Source organism: Colobus angolensis, unplaced genomic scaffold, assembly GCF_000951035.1.
Source record: "Colobus angolensis palliatus isolate OR3802 unplaced genomic scaffold, Cang.pa_1.0 Scaffold41, whole genome shotgun sequence".
In the NCBI taxonomy this organism is placed as follows: Eukaryota; Metazoa; Chordata; class Mammalia; order Primates; family Cercopithecidae; genus Colobus; species Colobus angolensis.
Genome location: NW_012117488.1, coordinates 7,214,242 through 7,230,366, shown reverse-complemented (window position 1 = coordinate 7,230,366; position 16,125 = coordinate 7,214,242). Strand labels below are relative to the sequence as shown.

Below are 16,125 nucleotides of genomic sequence, written 5' to 3'. Positions count from 1 at the left end.
TTGTTGGTTTAAAGTCTATTTTGTCTGAAATTAGAATAGCAACCGCTGCTTTTTTTCTGTTTTTCCTTTGTTAGGTAGATTTTTTCATCATCCCTTTACTTTGAGCCTGTGTGTGTCATTACATGTAAGATGGGCCTTTTGAAGACAGCATACAGTTAGGTCTTGCTTCTTTATCCAACTTGCCACTCTGTGCCTTTTAATTGAAACATTTACTCTGTTTCCATTCAAGGTCACTATTGATATGTATGGATTTGATTCTGTTATTTTAATGTTAGCGGGTTATTATGCAGACTTGATTGTGTAGTTGATTTATAGTGTCAGTGGTCTATGTACTTAAGCATGTTTTTGTGCCAGTCAGTAATGGTCTTTCCTCTCCTCATTTAGCACTCCCTTTGAAAGGCAGGTCTGGTGGTAACTAATTCCCTTAGCATTTACTTGTCTGAAAATGATCTTATTTCTCCTTCATTTATGAAACTTAGTTTGGCTGGATATGAAATTCTTAGTTGTAATTTCTTTTCTTTAAGAATGCTGAATGTAGGCCTCCAATATCTTCTGTCTTGTAGGGTTTCTGCTGAAAAGTCTGCTGTTAGCCTGATGGGGTTCCATTTGTATGTGACTTGCCCCTTGTCTTTATCTGCCTTTTATATTTTTAATTTCTTTTCAGCCTTGGTGAATCTGATGACTATGTGTCTAGGGGATGGTCATCTTGTGTAGTATCTCACAAGGGCTCGCTGCATTTCCTGAATTTCATTGTTGCCCTCTCTAACAAGGCTGGGGAAGCTTTCATGGGCAATATCCTCAAATATATTTTCCAAGTTGTTTGCTTTCTCACCCTCTCTTTCAGGGACACCAGTGAGTTGTAGATTTGGTCTCTTTACATAATCCCATATTTCTTAACAGTTTTGTTCATTCTTTTTAAATTTTTTTCTCTATTTTTGTCTGACTGAGTTATTTCAGAGAGCCAGTGTATTAGTTCATTTTCATGCTGCTGATAAAGACATGTAAATTGCTGAGACTGGGCAGTTTACAAAAGAAAAGGTTTAATTGAACTTACAGTTCCACATGGTTGGGGAGGGAGGCCTCACAATCATGGTGGAAGGCAACCAGGAGCAAGTCACATCTTACGTGGATGGCAGCAGGCAAAAAGAGAGAGAGCTTGTGAGGAGAACTCCTCTTTTTAAAATCATCAGATCTCCTGCCTCTTTTTAACACCATCAGATCTCCTGAGACTTTGTTCACTATCATGAGAAGAGCATGAGAAAGACCTGCCCTCATGATTCAATTACCTCCCACGAGGTCCCTCCAACAACATGTGGGATTTCAAGATGAGATTTGGGTGGGGACACAGCCAAACCATATCACTCCACCCCGGCCCCTCCCAAATCTCACATCCTCACATTTCAAAACCAATTATGCCTTTTCAACAGTCCCCCAAAGTCTTAACTCATTTCAGCATTAACTCAAAAGTCCACAGTCCAAAGTCTCATCCAAGACAAGGCAAGTCTCTTCTACCTATGAGCCTGTAAAATCAAAAGCAGATTAGATACTTCCTAGATACAGTGGGAGTACAGGCATTAGGTAAATATAGCCATTCCAAATGGGATAAATTGGCCAAAACAAAGGGGCTACAGGCCCCCATGCAAGTTCGAAATCCAGCAGGACAGTCAAATCTTTAAGCTCCAAAATGATCTCCTTTGACTCCATGTCTCAAATCCAGGTCATGCTGATGCAAGAGGTGGGTTCCCATGGTCTTGGACAGCTCTGCCCCTGTGGCTATGCAGGGTACAGTCTCCCTCCTGGCTGCTTTCATGGCTGGTATTTTCATGGCTGGTCTGCAGCTTTTCCAGGTGCACAGTGCAAGCTGTCAGTGGATCTACCATTCTGGGATCTGGAGGATGGTGGCCCTGTTCTCACAGCTCCACTAGGTGGTGCCTCAGTAGGGACTCTGTCTGGGAGCTACAACCCCACATTTCCCTCCACACTGCCCTAGCAGAGGTTCTCCATGAAAGCCTTGCCCCTGCAGCAAACTTCTGCCTAGACATCCAGGTGTTTCCATACATCTTCTGAAATCTAGGCAGAGATTCCCAAACCTCAATTCTTGACTTCTGTGCATTCGCAGGTTCAACACCACATTGAAGCTGCCAAAGCTTGGAGCTTACACCCTCTGAAGCTATGGCCCAAGCTCTGTGTTGGCCCCTTTCAGCCATGGCTGGAGCAGCTGGGACACAGGGCACCAAGTCCCTAGGCTGCACACAGCACGGGGACCCTGGGTCTGGCCCACAAAACCATCCTTTCCTCCTAGGCCCTCCTGTGATAGCAGGAGCTGCCATGAAGACCTCTGACATGCCCTGGAGACATTTTCCCCATTGTCTTAGGGATTAACATTTAGCTGTTCATTACTTATGCAGATTTCTGCAGCTGGCTTGAATCTCTCCTCAGAAAATGGAATTTTCATTTCTATCACATTGTCAGGGTGCAAATTTTCTGAACTTTTTTGCTCTGTTTCCCTTATAAAACTGAATGCCTTTAACAGCACCCAAGTCACCTCTTGAATGCTTTGCTACTTAGAAATTTCTTCCACAGAATACCCTAAATCATCTCTCTCAAGTTCAAAGGTCCACAAATCTCTAGGGCAGGGGCAAAATGCCACCAGTCTCTTCACTAAAATATAACAAGAGTCACCTTTGCTCTAGTTCCCAACAAGTTCCTCATCTCCGTCTGAGACTACCTCAGCCTGTACCTTATTGTTCATATGACTATCAGCACTTTTGTCAAAGTCATTCAGCAAGTCTCTAGGAAGTTCCAAACTTTCCCACATTTTCCTGTCTTCTTCTGAGCCCTCCAAACTGTTCCAACCTCTGCCTGTTACCCAGTTCCAAAGTCGCTTCCACATTTTTGTGTATCTTTTCAGCAATGCCCCACTCTACTGGTACCAATTTACTGTATTAGTCCATTTTCACACTGCTGATAAAGACATATCCAAGACTGGGCAATGTACAAAAGAAAGAGGTTTAATTGGATTTACAGTTCCACATGGCTGGGGAGGCCTCGCAATCGTGGAGGAAGACAAGGAGGAGCAAGTCACATCTTATGTGGATGGGAGCAGGCAAAAAGAGAGAGAACTTGTGCAGGGGAGCTTCTCTTTTTTTTTTTTTTTTTTTTTAAGATGGAGTCTCAGTCTATCACCCAGGCTGGAGTGCAATGGTGTGATCTCAGCTCACTCCAGCCTCTGCCTCCCAGGTTCAAGTGATTCTCCTGCCTCAGCTTCCCAAGTAGCTGGGATTACTTGTGCCTGCCATCACACCCAGCTAATTTTTGTATTCTTAGTAGAGATGGGGTTTCACCACGTTGGCCAGCCTTGTCTCAAACTCCTGACCTCAGGTGATCCACCTGCCTTGGCCTCCCAAAGTGCTGGGATTATAGGCATGAGCCACCATGCCCGGCTGGAAACTCCTCTTTTTAAAACCATTAGATCTCCTGAGATTTATTCACTATCCTGAGAACAGCATGGGAAAGACCTGCCCCCATGATTCAGTTACCTCCCACTGGGTCCATCCCATGACATGTGGGAATTCTAGATGAGATTTGGGTGGGAACACAGCCAAACCATATCAGCCAGTCTTCAAGCTCTGAGAATGTTTCCTCAGCTTCATCTATTCTGCTGAGATTGTATTATGAAACTCTTGAAGTAAGTATTTAAGCTCTGCCAGATCAGTTTGATTCTTTCTTAAAATGACCATTTCATCTTTCAGTTCCCATGTATACCGTAGATTCCTTAGACTGTGTTTTAACTTTCTCCTGAACCTTAATGATCTTTATGCCTATCTGTATTCTGAATTATATGTCTGTCATTTCAGCCATTTCAGTCTGGTTAAGAACAATTATTGGGGAACTAGTACAGTCATTTGGAGGTAAGAAGACACTCTGACTTTTTGAGTTGCCAGAGTTATTGCACTAGGTTTTTTTGGTTTGGTTTGGTTTTTGTTTTTTGTGTGTGTTTTTGTTTTGTTTTGTTTTGTTTTGTTTTGTTTCATCTCTATGGGCTCATACTTCTTCAGTCTTTGAAATTGCTGTCCTTTGGATGTGATTTTTTTGCCTTTATTTTCTTTAATGCCCTTAGGGCTTTGATTGTAGTATAAGGTGACTGTCTTCATTTCTGCAAGATGTTAGGGGACAAGGCTCAGCTTGGCACTTCTGGGCTGCATGCTGTAACTCTGGGGGGTTGGTACTGGGTCACAGCTTTATTCTTCGGCCCCTTGTGGTTAGCAACCTGCTTTACTGGAGGGGTCGAGGTATTCCCTGTCTGCTGGCCACAACACTCCAATGGGGGATGCTGGCCACAGAGTTTCACTGGGCCAGTGGCAACGGAATCTGTGCTTGCTCATGCATGCCAGCAGCCGCAGCAGCATGTCAGGGTGCACACATATCAGCTGGGGAGGAATTTTCCCTCCAAGTTGAGGAGTGAGTAGGAGGCAGGCCAGTAAGGGAGAAGCAGCAACTAGAGAGTCATGTAGGCAAGAGAGTTCTCTTCTAAGAGAGGAGACATCCAGACTTACATCCAGGAAAGTAGCTAAAAGAATTGGACAGATTAAAATTGAAATAAATTGAGGAAAGTTAAGTGAAGCAAACTCCCTGAGGATATAGAAAGGGATGAGGTCAAAAGAATATGGAGGAGCAAGGATGTGGAGAAATTTCTTTGTATATTGCGAGTAGAACTATAAAATGGTGCATCTGTTGTGGAAAATAATTTGGCAGATTCTCAAAAAGTTAAATACAGCTTTACTGTATGACCCAGCAGTTCCACCCAAAAGAATTGAAAAGAGGGAATTAAACAGATACTTGTAGTTGTGCAGTGGTTATTACAGCATTGTTCACAATAACCAAAGGTGGAAACATCCCAAGTGTCCATGAACAGATGAACTGATTTTTAAAATGTGCTGTATACATATAATGGAATATTATTCAACAATAAAAAGGAATGAAGTTCTGATATGTCCTATAACATGGATAAACATTGAAAACATGCTAAATGAAATAAGCCAGACAAATATTGCATAATTCCACTTACATGAAATATCTAAAATAGGCAAATTCATACAGATACAATGTAGATTAGAGGTTACCAGAGGCTGAGGGGAGTAGGGAGTTATTAAGTGATGGGTGGATAATTTCTTTTGGAGATGGAGGAAGTGTTTTTAAAATAGCGGCAATAATTCATAACACTATAAATGTAATCAATGCGATCGTATACTTAAAAATGGTTAAAATGGCATATTTCATGTTATATGAATTTTATGCCAATAAAGTTTTTAAAATGTAATGCCAGCCATAAAATATGTCATGATTCAATTTGGTCAATAAAATATTCAAGTATTTTATTTTTAAAAATATTAAGGAATTAGCACCGAGCAAGACAGAGTTCTCTTCCTCTGAGTTGGGGACATAGGTGAAGTTGTGTACAGATATAAATAAGATTGTCCTTATGTGATGGTTAATGTGTCATCTTGATTGGGCTAAGAGTTGCCCAGATGACTGGTAAAGCATTATTTCTGGGTGTGTCTGTGAGGGTGTTTGTGAAGGAGAGTAGTATTTGAATCAGTAGGCTGGATAAAGAAGATGGCCCTAACTGATGTGGGTGAGCGTCACCTAATCCCATGATGGCCCTAATAGAATAAAAATGTGGAGAAAGGGTAAATCACTCTGTTTGACCTGAGACATCCATCGTCTCCTGCCCTTGGAAATCGGAGCTTCTGGTTCTCAGGCCTTCAGACTCTGACTGGACTTATATCATCAGCCCCACCTCACCCTCCCATTCTCAGTCCTTCAGACTTGGACTGAATTATACCACTAGCTTTCCTGTTTTCCCAGCATGCAGGTTGGCCATATCTAACCAGTATCTCATTGGTTCTATTTCTCTGGAGAAGCCTGACTAATACACTTTGTCTTCATGGACATTAACAGAGTTCCTTATGGTCTCTATTTCCTTTGCTAAACAAGAGTCAGGCTTCTCTGCTTGGGGTAGATAGGGATTGGTAGAGATTTAATAAGGAACTGGAGGAGAGCAGTGAAGGTTAAGAATGGCCACCAAGGGGATGGGAGAGGGAGATGACCAAGGATAACAAAAGAACAGCTGAGGTATTCTACTGGCCAGCTGCAATTGGTACACTGCAAACGTGTAGTGTTTCGTCTTCATGGTTTCTTGATTTTTTTCCACAGCTGCACTAGGTAGAGGAGTTAGAGAAGCTGGATTGCTGGACTCATCCTGGATGGGGGGTTTGTGGGATGGACACTGCAAAAAGCTAATGGCTTAAGAGGGCTATTTTAGAGGGCTAATAAAAGAATGGTTCCCAGGCCAATCATCAGGTTCAGACTTGGTATGAAAGAGGAGTCAGAAAGGGACTGATAACCCTGGAGACAGTGGAGTTGACATGAAAAAGTGGGTTTAATGAGAGTGAGGAGTGAGAGACAGAACAGGATATTGGGCTTTCAACGTTGCAGAGATAGGACTCCTTTAGTTGACGACATGATAAGAAGAGGTTGTAAAGGTGAAGGGGAAATTGTAGAAATGGTTGGTATATTAAAGTAGACCAACAGATATGACAAGTAGTGTATAATGGCTTAATTATAGTAGAATATTATTTCTTGCTCCTACAAATAGTCCAAGGTAGCTAGTGGGGATTTTCTACTTCACTGTCATTCAAAGACCCAGGTGAAGGAGGCCTTGTTACCAGTTGAATAGCTTTCAAGATTATCTGGGCATTGACATAAGTTAGCATAAGGAAAAAGAGCAAGAAGCCTGTGCAGGTAGTTTTATGGGCCTGAAAGAGGCATGCATCATCCCTTCCCATCTCATTGGCCAGAGCTTAGTCACATGGCCACACTAAGTTTCAAAGAAGCCTGGGAAATCTGTAGTTGTGTGTCCTGCAAAAAGAGCAACCAGCAGCTCCCTTTTTAAAAGCATTTGTTGTTTTGATGCTGCTGCTCAGTTTAGTTCTTAAGTCCAGGGATAAATTTTGAAAAGGTTAACAGTGAAAGACCCTTCACAGAATTACAAGAAACTATTTTAAAATTCAGATGGAACAACAACAACAACAACAACAACAAAAAAGCTCATATAGCCAAGACAATCCTAAGCAAAAAGAACAAAGCTGGAGGCATCATGCTACCAGACTTCAAACTATACTACAAGGCCGCAGTAACCAAAACAGCATGATATTGGCATAAAAACAGACACCTAGACCAATGGAACAGAATGGAGAACTCAGAAATAAGACCACACATCTACAACCATCTGATGTTTGACAAACCTGACAAGAACAAGCAATGGGGAAAGGATTATCTATTTAATAAATGGTGCTGGGAGTATTGGCTAGCCATATGCAGAAAACTGAAACTGGACCCCTTCCTTACACCTTGTACAAAATTAACTCAAGATGGATTAAAACCTTAGATGTAAAACCCCAAACTATAAAAACCCTAGAAGAAAATCTAGGCAATACCATTCAGGACATAGACACAGGCAAAGATTTCATGATGAAAACATCAAAAGCAATTGCAACAAAAGCAAAAATTGACAAATGGGATCTAACTAAAGTAAAGAGTTTCTGCACAGCAGAAGAAGGTATCATCAGAGTGAACAGGTAACCTATAGAGTGGGAGAAAATTTTTGAAATCTATCCATCTGACAAAGGTCTAATATTCAGAATCTACAAGGAATTTAAACAAATTTACAAGGAAAAAAATCCATTAAAAAATGGACAAAAGACATGAAAAGACACTTCTCAAAAGAAGACATTAGTGCAGTCAACAAACATGAAAAAAGTTCTACATCACGGATTGTTAGAGAAATGCAAATCAAAACCACAGTGAGATACCATCTTACATCAGTCAGAATGGCAATTATTAAAAAGTCAAGAAACAACAGATGCTGGCGAGGTTGTGGAGAAGTAGGAATGCTTTTACACTGTTGGTGTGAATGTAAATTAGTTCAACCATTGTGGAAGACAGTGTGGCAGTTCCTCAAAGATCTAGAATCAGAAATATCATTTGATCCAGCAATCCCATTACTGGGTATATACCCAAAGGAATATAAATCATTCTATCACAAAGATGCATGCACATGTCTGTTCATTGCAGCACTATTCACAATAGCAAAGACATAGAATTAACCCAAATGGCCATCAATGATAGACTGGATAAAGAAAATGTGGTACATAGACACCATGGAATGCTGTGAAGCCATGAAAAGGAATGAGATCATGTCATTTGCAGGGACATGGATGGAGCTGGAAGCCATTATCCTCAGCAAACTAATGCAGGAACAGAAACCAAATACTGCATGTTCTCACGTGTAAGTGGGAGCTGAAGAATGAGAACACATGGACACAGGGAGGGGAACAACCCACAATGGGGCCTGTCAGGGGTGGGGTGGGGAGAAGGAGAGCATTAGGAAAAACAGCTAATGCATGCTGGGCTTAATACCTAGGTGATAGGTTGATAGGTGCGGCAAACCACCGTGGCGCACGTTTACCTCTGTTACAAACCTACATATCCTGTACATGTACTTAAAATAAAATTAAAATTAAAATTAAAAATTTTTTTAATCAGCTGAAGAAGACTTATTTGACAATATATGGGAGGTTTTCAATTCTAGCTATATTTTGTAAATCTATTATTTTTAAAAATCTGCCTAGTTTCATCTCTATGACCCAGTTTTCTCATTTGATAAAATGGGTTTTACTTATTTTCCTTCATCAGAAATGTGTTTAAGGGTTTTTGGTTTTTGGGGTTTTTTTTTTTTTTTTGTAATACAGACCCTTTATCACCTACCTTGTGCCAGCAGAAAATATTAACTAACACTAGGAAATACTCATGAAGTCACTGAAAGCATTAGCCCTTACAGTGAGCCAAAATGGATTTTGTATCCGATTTAAGTGCAAAAGCCATTTTGCTTGTGACTGTTACTTCAACAAATGAAATAAAGACATTTGAGCCACACAAATAGTTTGCCTCTGAATAAGCTGCTCAGTGTTCATTTTTAAATAAGGTGAAGCCTCCCCAAAGTGTATATTATCCACTCTAAATTTCCCACCAATAGGAAGGCAAGGCAAGCACAGCCATCAGCTGAGAGTCATTGGCTGGGAATGTTGAGCTCATAGTCACTCCACCCACAAGGAGCTGCTGACAGGGGGTGGGGCGGGGGTGGAGGCATGTGAAAGATCTGTACAACAAAGAGCAACTTCTCTCCAGAAGATACTTTATCCCAAGAGCCATGTGATAGTAACTTTCAAAAGGCCTTGGTGTAAACTTGAATAGTTCACCATCTTCCTTTCCAACCTTATAGGGAAATTCTTCCGAAAATAAACCCTGTCTTGGTGGGGAAAGGCTGTTTAAAGAAACATGGTGAATTACTACAAAGTACTAGGTGTGCCTCAAAATGCTTCCTCCTCTGATATTAAGAAGGCTTATCACCAGTTGGCTCTACAGGTGCACCCAGACAAGAACCCAGGGAACAAGGAGGCATCTGAGAAGAAATTCAAACAAGTAGCAAGAGGTCTAGTCTGATGCCAGGAAATGAGTATGACAAATCCAGAAGGAACCGAATCAAAAGGGAAACAGAGGAGATGGCAGAGACAAAAAACATTTGGAGGAGGAACTATGCATTCTCAGGATTCTCAGGAGATAATTTTTCCATTGGCCTTGTGGGTAAAGCCAGAAGATTCCACTCCTCCATCTTTAATGTGACTCCCATATTGGACACAGGATTTTCCATTTTCATATCTCTGGGCTTCAGAGCAAGTACCCCTACCTCTGAGACATTTGAACCCTTTGTAAGCAGCGGAATGAGAAACTTCAGACTGGTCACCACTTGTAGCCAGACAGTAAATGGCAAGAGAGTTGTTACAAAGAAAGTGCTAGAAGATGTGAGGGGGAAGAATGAAGCAGAAAAAGAAAGACTGTTTCATGAGATTCCTCCACATCATTGGTAAGAAGTTGCCACTGTGTTCTTTAACAGGGAGATTTTCATATGAGGCTGGGGTGTTTTGATGCTTATGAAAGACTGAATTGAAATTTGAGAATGTGTTGAACGAGGATGGACAAAGGTCAGCTTAGTTCAAACCTCTCATTTCACAGAGGAGGGGGATAATGTGCCAGATGTTGCATAAGAACCTAGTAAGTAGCGGGGTAGAGCATCCATCCCCAGTTTTCTGATTCTAAATTGAGCCTCCTTTCCCTTATGCACCATCTGGGACAGTAGAGGCCACCACCATAAATATGGCCTTCCCAGTCAGCGCAGAGCCCTGCCATCATAAATTCCATTGACTTCAACGTTTTTTTCCTGCCCTACCTTGTAATTGCCTAGTTGCCTGTATTGATGGCTACTGTTTGTCTCTTCCTAGGCTCTTTTCTCTTTGCTGCTTCTGTTCCTACCTATTCTTTCTTCCTATACATTTCCCATGGACCATATCACAAATAGCTTCAATTCAGTTACTTAGGTATAGATTAATGTTGGCAGAGAGAATGAGTGAAAAGTAAATGGGTTAAGATCTTTATATGCTTTTAAAATTTATACTTTTTTTATTTTAATTGTTTAGAGATAGGGTCTCACTATGTTGCCCAGGCTGGCCTTGAATTCCTAGGCTCAAGCAATCCTCCCACCTCAACCTCTCAAGTAGCTGGGACTACAGGCATATACCACCATACCCAGCTTTTATATGCTTTTTTCAATAGCTAACATTTATTGAGTGATCAGTGCATGTCAGGAATTCTACTTCACAAAAATTATCTCAATAATATTTTCAGCAGTGAAATACAGTAGTTACTTTCCCCCATCACATAGATAAGAAAATGAGGCTTAGAAAAATTCAGTAATGTGCCCCAGGCCCCACTAATAAGCAATAAAGTAGTGTCTTAGTCTAAAGCACATGCTTAGCTAGTGAGCTGTAATATCTATGAATCCTACTCATTTATTTTTAAATCTAGATTCTTTCCCTCATTGGAAATATAAACCTATCATCTCTAAACTTTACTTCCATGAATGAGTACTTGCTGGAACTTAATAAGTATGTAAGCATTTTTTATTGCCCAACAGGAACCTGAAGGTTACTTTTACATGAAGACACAATCAATATGAAAGTTTTACTGACACTAACAAATGATTATCAGTTAACACACAATTCCCAAGATATGAAATATCTTTTTGTTTTGGACCTCGTCATGATGTACATGCAAAATCTTGGTTTGGTTTTGTTTAGCTGGAGTTGGTCACACTCCAACCCCTTCATTTATATTAATATGCACACTGGGATCCAGAGGAGTTGTTCCTTATGGAAAGGTAGTGATAGAGTCTGCATTAGAACCTGTCTTCCAGTTTCCAATCCCAGGCTCATTGTAGTACAGCATGCTGTTGGCAGAATTTGGATTTCACTTGCATCCCATGGAAGTTATGTATCAAATTATTAGCTTTCTTAATCAAGGAACTTTCCTGTGTGTACGTTTTATGTAGTCTTTGAACTTTTTAATCTCAGTGAATTTTCTGAGCCTAAACAGGAATATGCCTACATCTTTCTGGCAAAGGGGAGCACACTGGCAGAAAGGAAGCAGAAGGTGGATTTGGAATCAGAACACATCCCATTTCTTTCCAAGCCTATCCATTTCCACTTCATAGTCACTGAGAACCTCCTACATGTCAGGCACTGTGCGTGGTGCTTTGCATCCATCATTTCTAATCTCTAAAGTCCTTCATGGGTTTATTTCCATCTTAAGGTGAGGAAATTGAGGCTCAGGGCAGTTAAGTCCCCTACCCAGGGTCACATAGCAGTTTCTGGAGACAGGATTCAGATTGCAGCTTGCCTGACCATAAGCTTCACTTCCATTATGCTCTATTCCACTCTCATTCCTTTGAGCTGCTCTAGTCAGGGTTTAAGAGGAATGTTTGGTTGTGTGTATGAATTAACTATATTTATTTCAACATTTCTAAAATGAGGATTTCCAGATGGAGCTTTCTTTTACCAACCCTGGTCTGAGGTGAACTGCAGTGTGTCTACTGAACAAAGGGAAAATCAGACTAGAGCATGAAACATGATTTTTCCATTTTGTCTTAAGTAAAATCCAAATTTCAGCATTTTTCACAGGCATAGTTGGCTTTTGACAGAAATGCTGAGTTGTCAAAGGACTTTTTGCCAGCAAAGGTTTTTTAAAAATTCGCTTTGAGTTAGTCGAGGAAGTTTTCTTGGTGTATAGAAATGAAAGCAGTCATCTCTTCCTGATGTCTGTTTAAAACATGTAGTAAGTGAAGTGTGAGCACACAACAGCCGAGGAAAGATAGAGGGCAGGAGGGCTTTGCTGTTCAGTATAACATTCCGAGCCGGTGTGCAAGACACAGCGTGAGCTTTAAGGTCACATCTCATTTGGTCTCTGACCTCACAGTGTCTTCAGCACGGCTACTGTGGTTTCCAGGGGCCAGAGGCTCCTCTGCCAAGTCTCAGACATGCAAGTTTCACTAATCGGCAATCTCTAGGATTACTACTTGGCTAATAGGAAGAAAAGTACTTTAGGATTATTGAGTCAATTCCTTTGTCCTTAAGGATTTTCCTGCTCTTGTACTATGAATCAGCTGCTTTTTAATGTTACAGTCTCTCACAAATTAATGTGAGACATTTTGTGTTCTGGTAGCTGACAGAATAAAGATTTCCCAAACTCAAAACCACCGTAGACCAGGTAGAAGTAATTCCTTGTTCTGCTCTAGTTCATATTAGGTGGGTGACAAGTAAAACGAGGATCTGGTCCTGTCGAGAATGATGGAAAGGATAATGACAAGTGATTGTATAACTCACAGCTCAGGGAGCATTTGCAAGAGCAGTTTCTCATAGAATCTTGTCAGAAACCCCACCAAGGAGGAAAGAGAAGAGAAGGGACTTGCCTAAGGTCACAAAGTGGGTGTTTCTTCAGCCGCCTAGTCTGCTGCTATTTCTCCCACACTCTCAGGAATTCAAAGCACATCTTCTTCCCAGCCTGGCAAGCAAGGCACGTGAGAGTTGGAGGAGCTGCCCTGGGGATGGTGTGGGAGGGAGTCCGTTTTATGTAGTTGCAGCTACACACGGTGTCCCCATGTCTGTTGGTCAGTGGAGGAGGTAGGTACAGAAGTGTGTGGGTATAACCATGAACAGAAATGTCATGACTCACCGACCGTGCACAGCTGGTTTAACTCTTGAATCCAAGTCACCTAAGAACCAGCTCAGGTTCTTAAGAGACATAAGGTCCCCACAGCAAACAATAACGAAGATAATGTGGCATTCAGCATTCTTCTCAGTGCTTCCTTTCCAAAAGTTTCAAACCACTTTGTATATTTGGGATCCCCATCTCTTTTGTGAGAAGCCTGTTTTTATTTCACCTAAAGTTTTGTAGTCTCTCCAGAATACCTGGAGTGCAGCGTACCTGACTCTGCCTAAGGGTGCAGGGAATGGACTCTGAGCAGAACAAGGAAGGGATTTTCAGCTGGCAGGGCCCTGCCCCTCACTACCTTATTTGGAAGTTTGAGGATCCATTGAGAGGGAGTGTGGTAGAGAAACTCATCTTGGAGAGGTTGATTTTTGGGTTGAGGCAGGATGGTTCCCCCTTTAAAGGGCAGGAAAGTCTCCCAGAGGGTGAGTCATTTTTCTAATGCCCAATGTTGCAATTGTGAAGACTCCAGGAAACCTAAGACTCTAGTCCCCACAGGACCATCTAAAAAACATATATTTAAGTATCAAGAGAAGCAGAGGGGGGTTATAAAAAGAACATTGGCTTTGGCTGCAGGTATATGAGAGTTCAAATTCTATGCACCCCTTTCCTAATTTCTTGATCTTAGAGGGTGAACTTCTTGCTTGATCCTTGGCTTGCCTGTAAAATAGATATGATCATCTCTGCCCATTCTCATTTACAGAGTTGTTTTAGAAATTAAGTTCATGGAAAATTCTGCATAAACTTTAATAGATTTTATAAATGGAAAGTGTCATTATTCTTTTCAGAAGCAACATCTTTGATCCTTAAGGGTACATGCAGTAAGCTTGCTATCTGCTTTTTAAGATGTGATGTTTGCGATAGGATCTTGAAAGCAAGATCGGCTATGGATTGTATTTAATGCCAAAATATAGCTAAAAGATGTAAGATAAAAATAGAGGATTGCATTTTCTCCATTTTGGCACAACTACAAATGCTATATTTTTAGCTTGGGCACAATTGGTACGACTTTTACTTCTGAACTTCCTTTTTTCTTCATTATCCTTGAGCTTTTGGACTCACATGTTGGCTTTACCTTCTGCTTCCATTACAGGAAATTGATGGAAAATCCCTGCTATTGATGACAAGAAATGATGTGTTGACAGGACTTCAGTTAAAATTGGGGCCTGCTCTGAAAATCTACGAATATCATGTAAAACCTCTGCAGACAAAGCATTTAAAGAACAACTCTTCATAGTACAAATTGGGGTCTTTGACCTCAAAAAATACATAATGACATAATTTAGTTTCATGTGATGAAACTTTGTAAACAGAATACATACATGTGTATATGTAAAGAATTTCAATCAAATGAAACGTTATCCTATTGGATAGACTAGGCAATTCATCAGCTGACCTGAAATCAGCCAGGAGGAGCAAGGACAAGATGCACACAGGGTGGTTTTCCTCATGGAGTTTGTCAAATAGAATGATCTTTGACATGATTAGACACTCCTCCCCACAAAGGCTTTGAAATCATAAGGATTTTCCTCATCTCTTTATAGATTGCTTTCCCAAAATCTTTATAAAAGAATTTAATTGAATGACCATCTTTTGGTTACAGATGTAGGATGAGTAAAAACAAGAAAATTGGGGGAGGGGGAGAAAGACGAAAGGGATTGCTGTCTCCCTTGAATTCCTCTGCTCCTTAGAGCTTGTGTTACTTGGATGGAATTGCCGACACCCTTTTTTATAGAGGGTTCTCCACTTGACCTTATTAAGGTTTTATTGGGATATGCTGCAGTGTTTGAAATGAACATGCATCAGCCCCTTCAGGAGCAGAATCATAGCTCTGAAAAGAGAAGCTCCGTTGTGTACTGAGGATATCCATCCATATTCAGCTAGCTTTCAAATGGGGTAATGATATTTTCTGCATAGATTTTCTTTTAAATCGGTTCTCTGTTTCTGAAGAAAGGATTTTTTTTAACTTCATGGTTTTATTTATAATAATTTGTTTCTGAAGAAGTTTGCTGCGAGTTACAGGTCAAAAAGCCTTGTTACTAGTACAGAATATTTTTATATATATTCCTTCATGATGGTGTAATTTTTTTAATTGTCCTATGCTTTGTTCAGTTCCTGGGTTAAGTACTTGTTTTTAAGAGCTTGGAAAAAGTGGGCTTGCTACATCTCTGTTCAAAGAGACATTTGTTCAATCTCTGTGTGTCAACGCCTTGTTGAATTGGTGCTTTGTGTTTGCAATAAAGCATTGCTTCAGTTTCTTGCCAGTGTATCTTTGATCTTTTCTGTTTTGTTGCTTCTTCAGTTGGGATTAAGGATTAAGGTCTCCTGGAAACCAGGGAAAGAAAATTAAGCATTTTGGGGGGAAAAACTTTAGAGGTAGAAACTATATAAATCTATGTGTGGATTTATCTTCTTTTTAAAGTGAATCATTCAAGTGGATCTCATTTCTTCTCTCATCCCCAATTTTAGGTATTATTTTAGCCAAAGATTTTTTTTGTTTGCTGTAGGCCAGGGCGGGGTCATGAGTTTTTTGAAATTCTAATAAAAGCTACTGACTTTCTCTGCAGACAGAAGCTCACATTTCCACATACAAAACTTGCAGAGAGTTGGTGGACTCATAATTTCCCTCTTCCTCCTCCTCAAGTTAAGAGTTCCTATTTTAGAGAATACCATAATTCAGTCCCCTGTGGAGGTAATTTCTTGAAAGAACAGAAAGTCTGAAGATGACAGTGAAAAAAACACAGGAAGTGGTATAGATAGTAGGTGGGTTTAAAAATGCATTCCAAATTAATTCAATTATAGAGCGTACGGAGTATCTGAAATTTAAGTAATGCTTTGTTTTCACTGTAAGTGGGAAAAGTGGTTACAAAAGAGACTTTTTTTTTAATCTCCAAGTTACCACAG

General features: G+C 40.5%; 1 protein-coding gene across 7 annotated transcripts in view; it reads left to right on the top strand.

Moving 5' to 3' along the window:
• The window catches only part of SAMD13 (sterile alpha motif domain containing 13), a 49,308-nt gene extending 33,830 nt beyond the window's left edge, over positions 1–15,478 (top strand). For 6 of the 7 annotated variants that reach the window (XM_011956125.1, XM_011956131.1, XM_011956127.1 and 3 more), the window contains exon 4: positions 14,315–15,478. In XM_011956125.1, coding sequence (XP_011811515.1) covers positions 14,315–14,458 — 144 coding nt within the window. In that variant the 3' untranslated portion in view covers positions 14,459–15,478. Of the gene's footprint in view, positions 1–9,399; positions 9,986–14,314 lie in introns of those variants that run through there. The other variant, XM_011956124.1, reaches the window with a different exon arrangement.
• Positions 15,479–16,125: the final 647 nt, after the last annotated feature.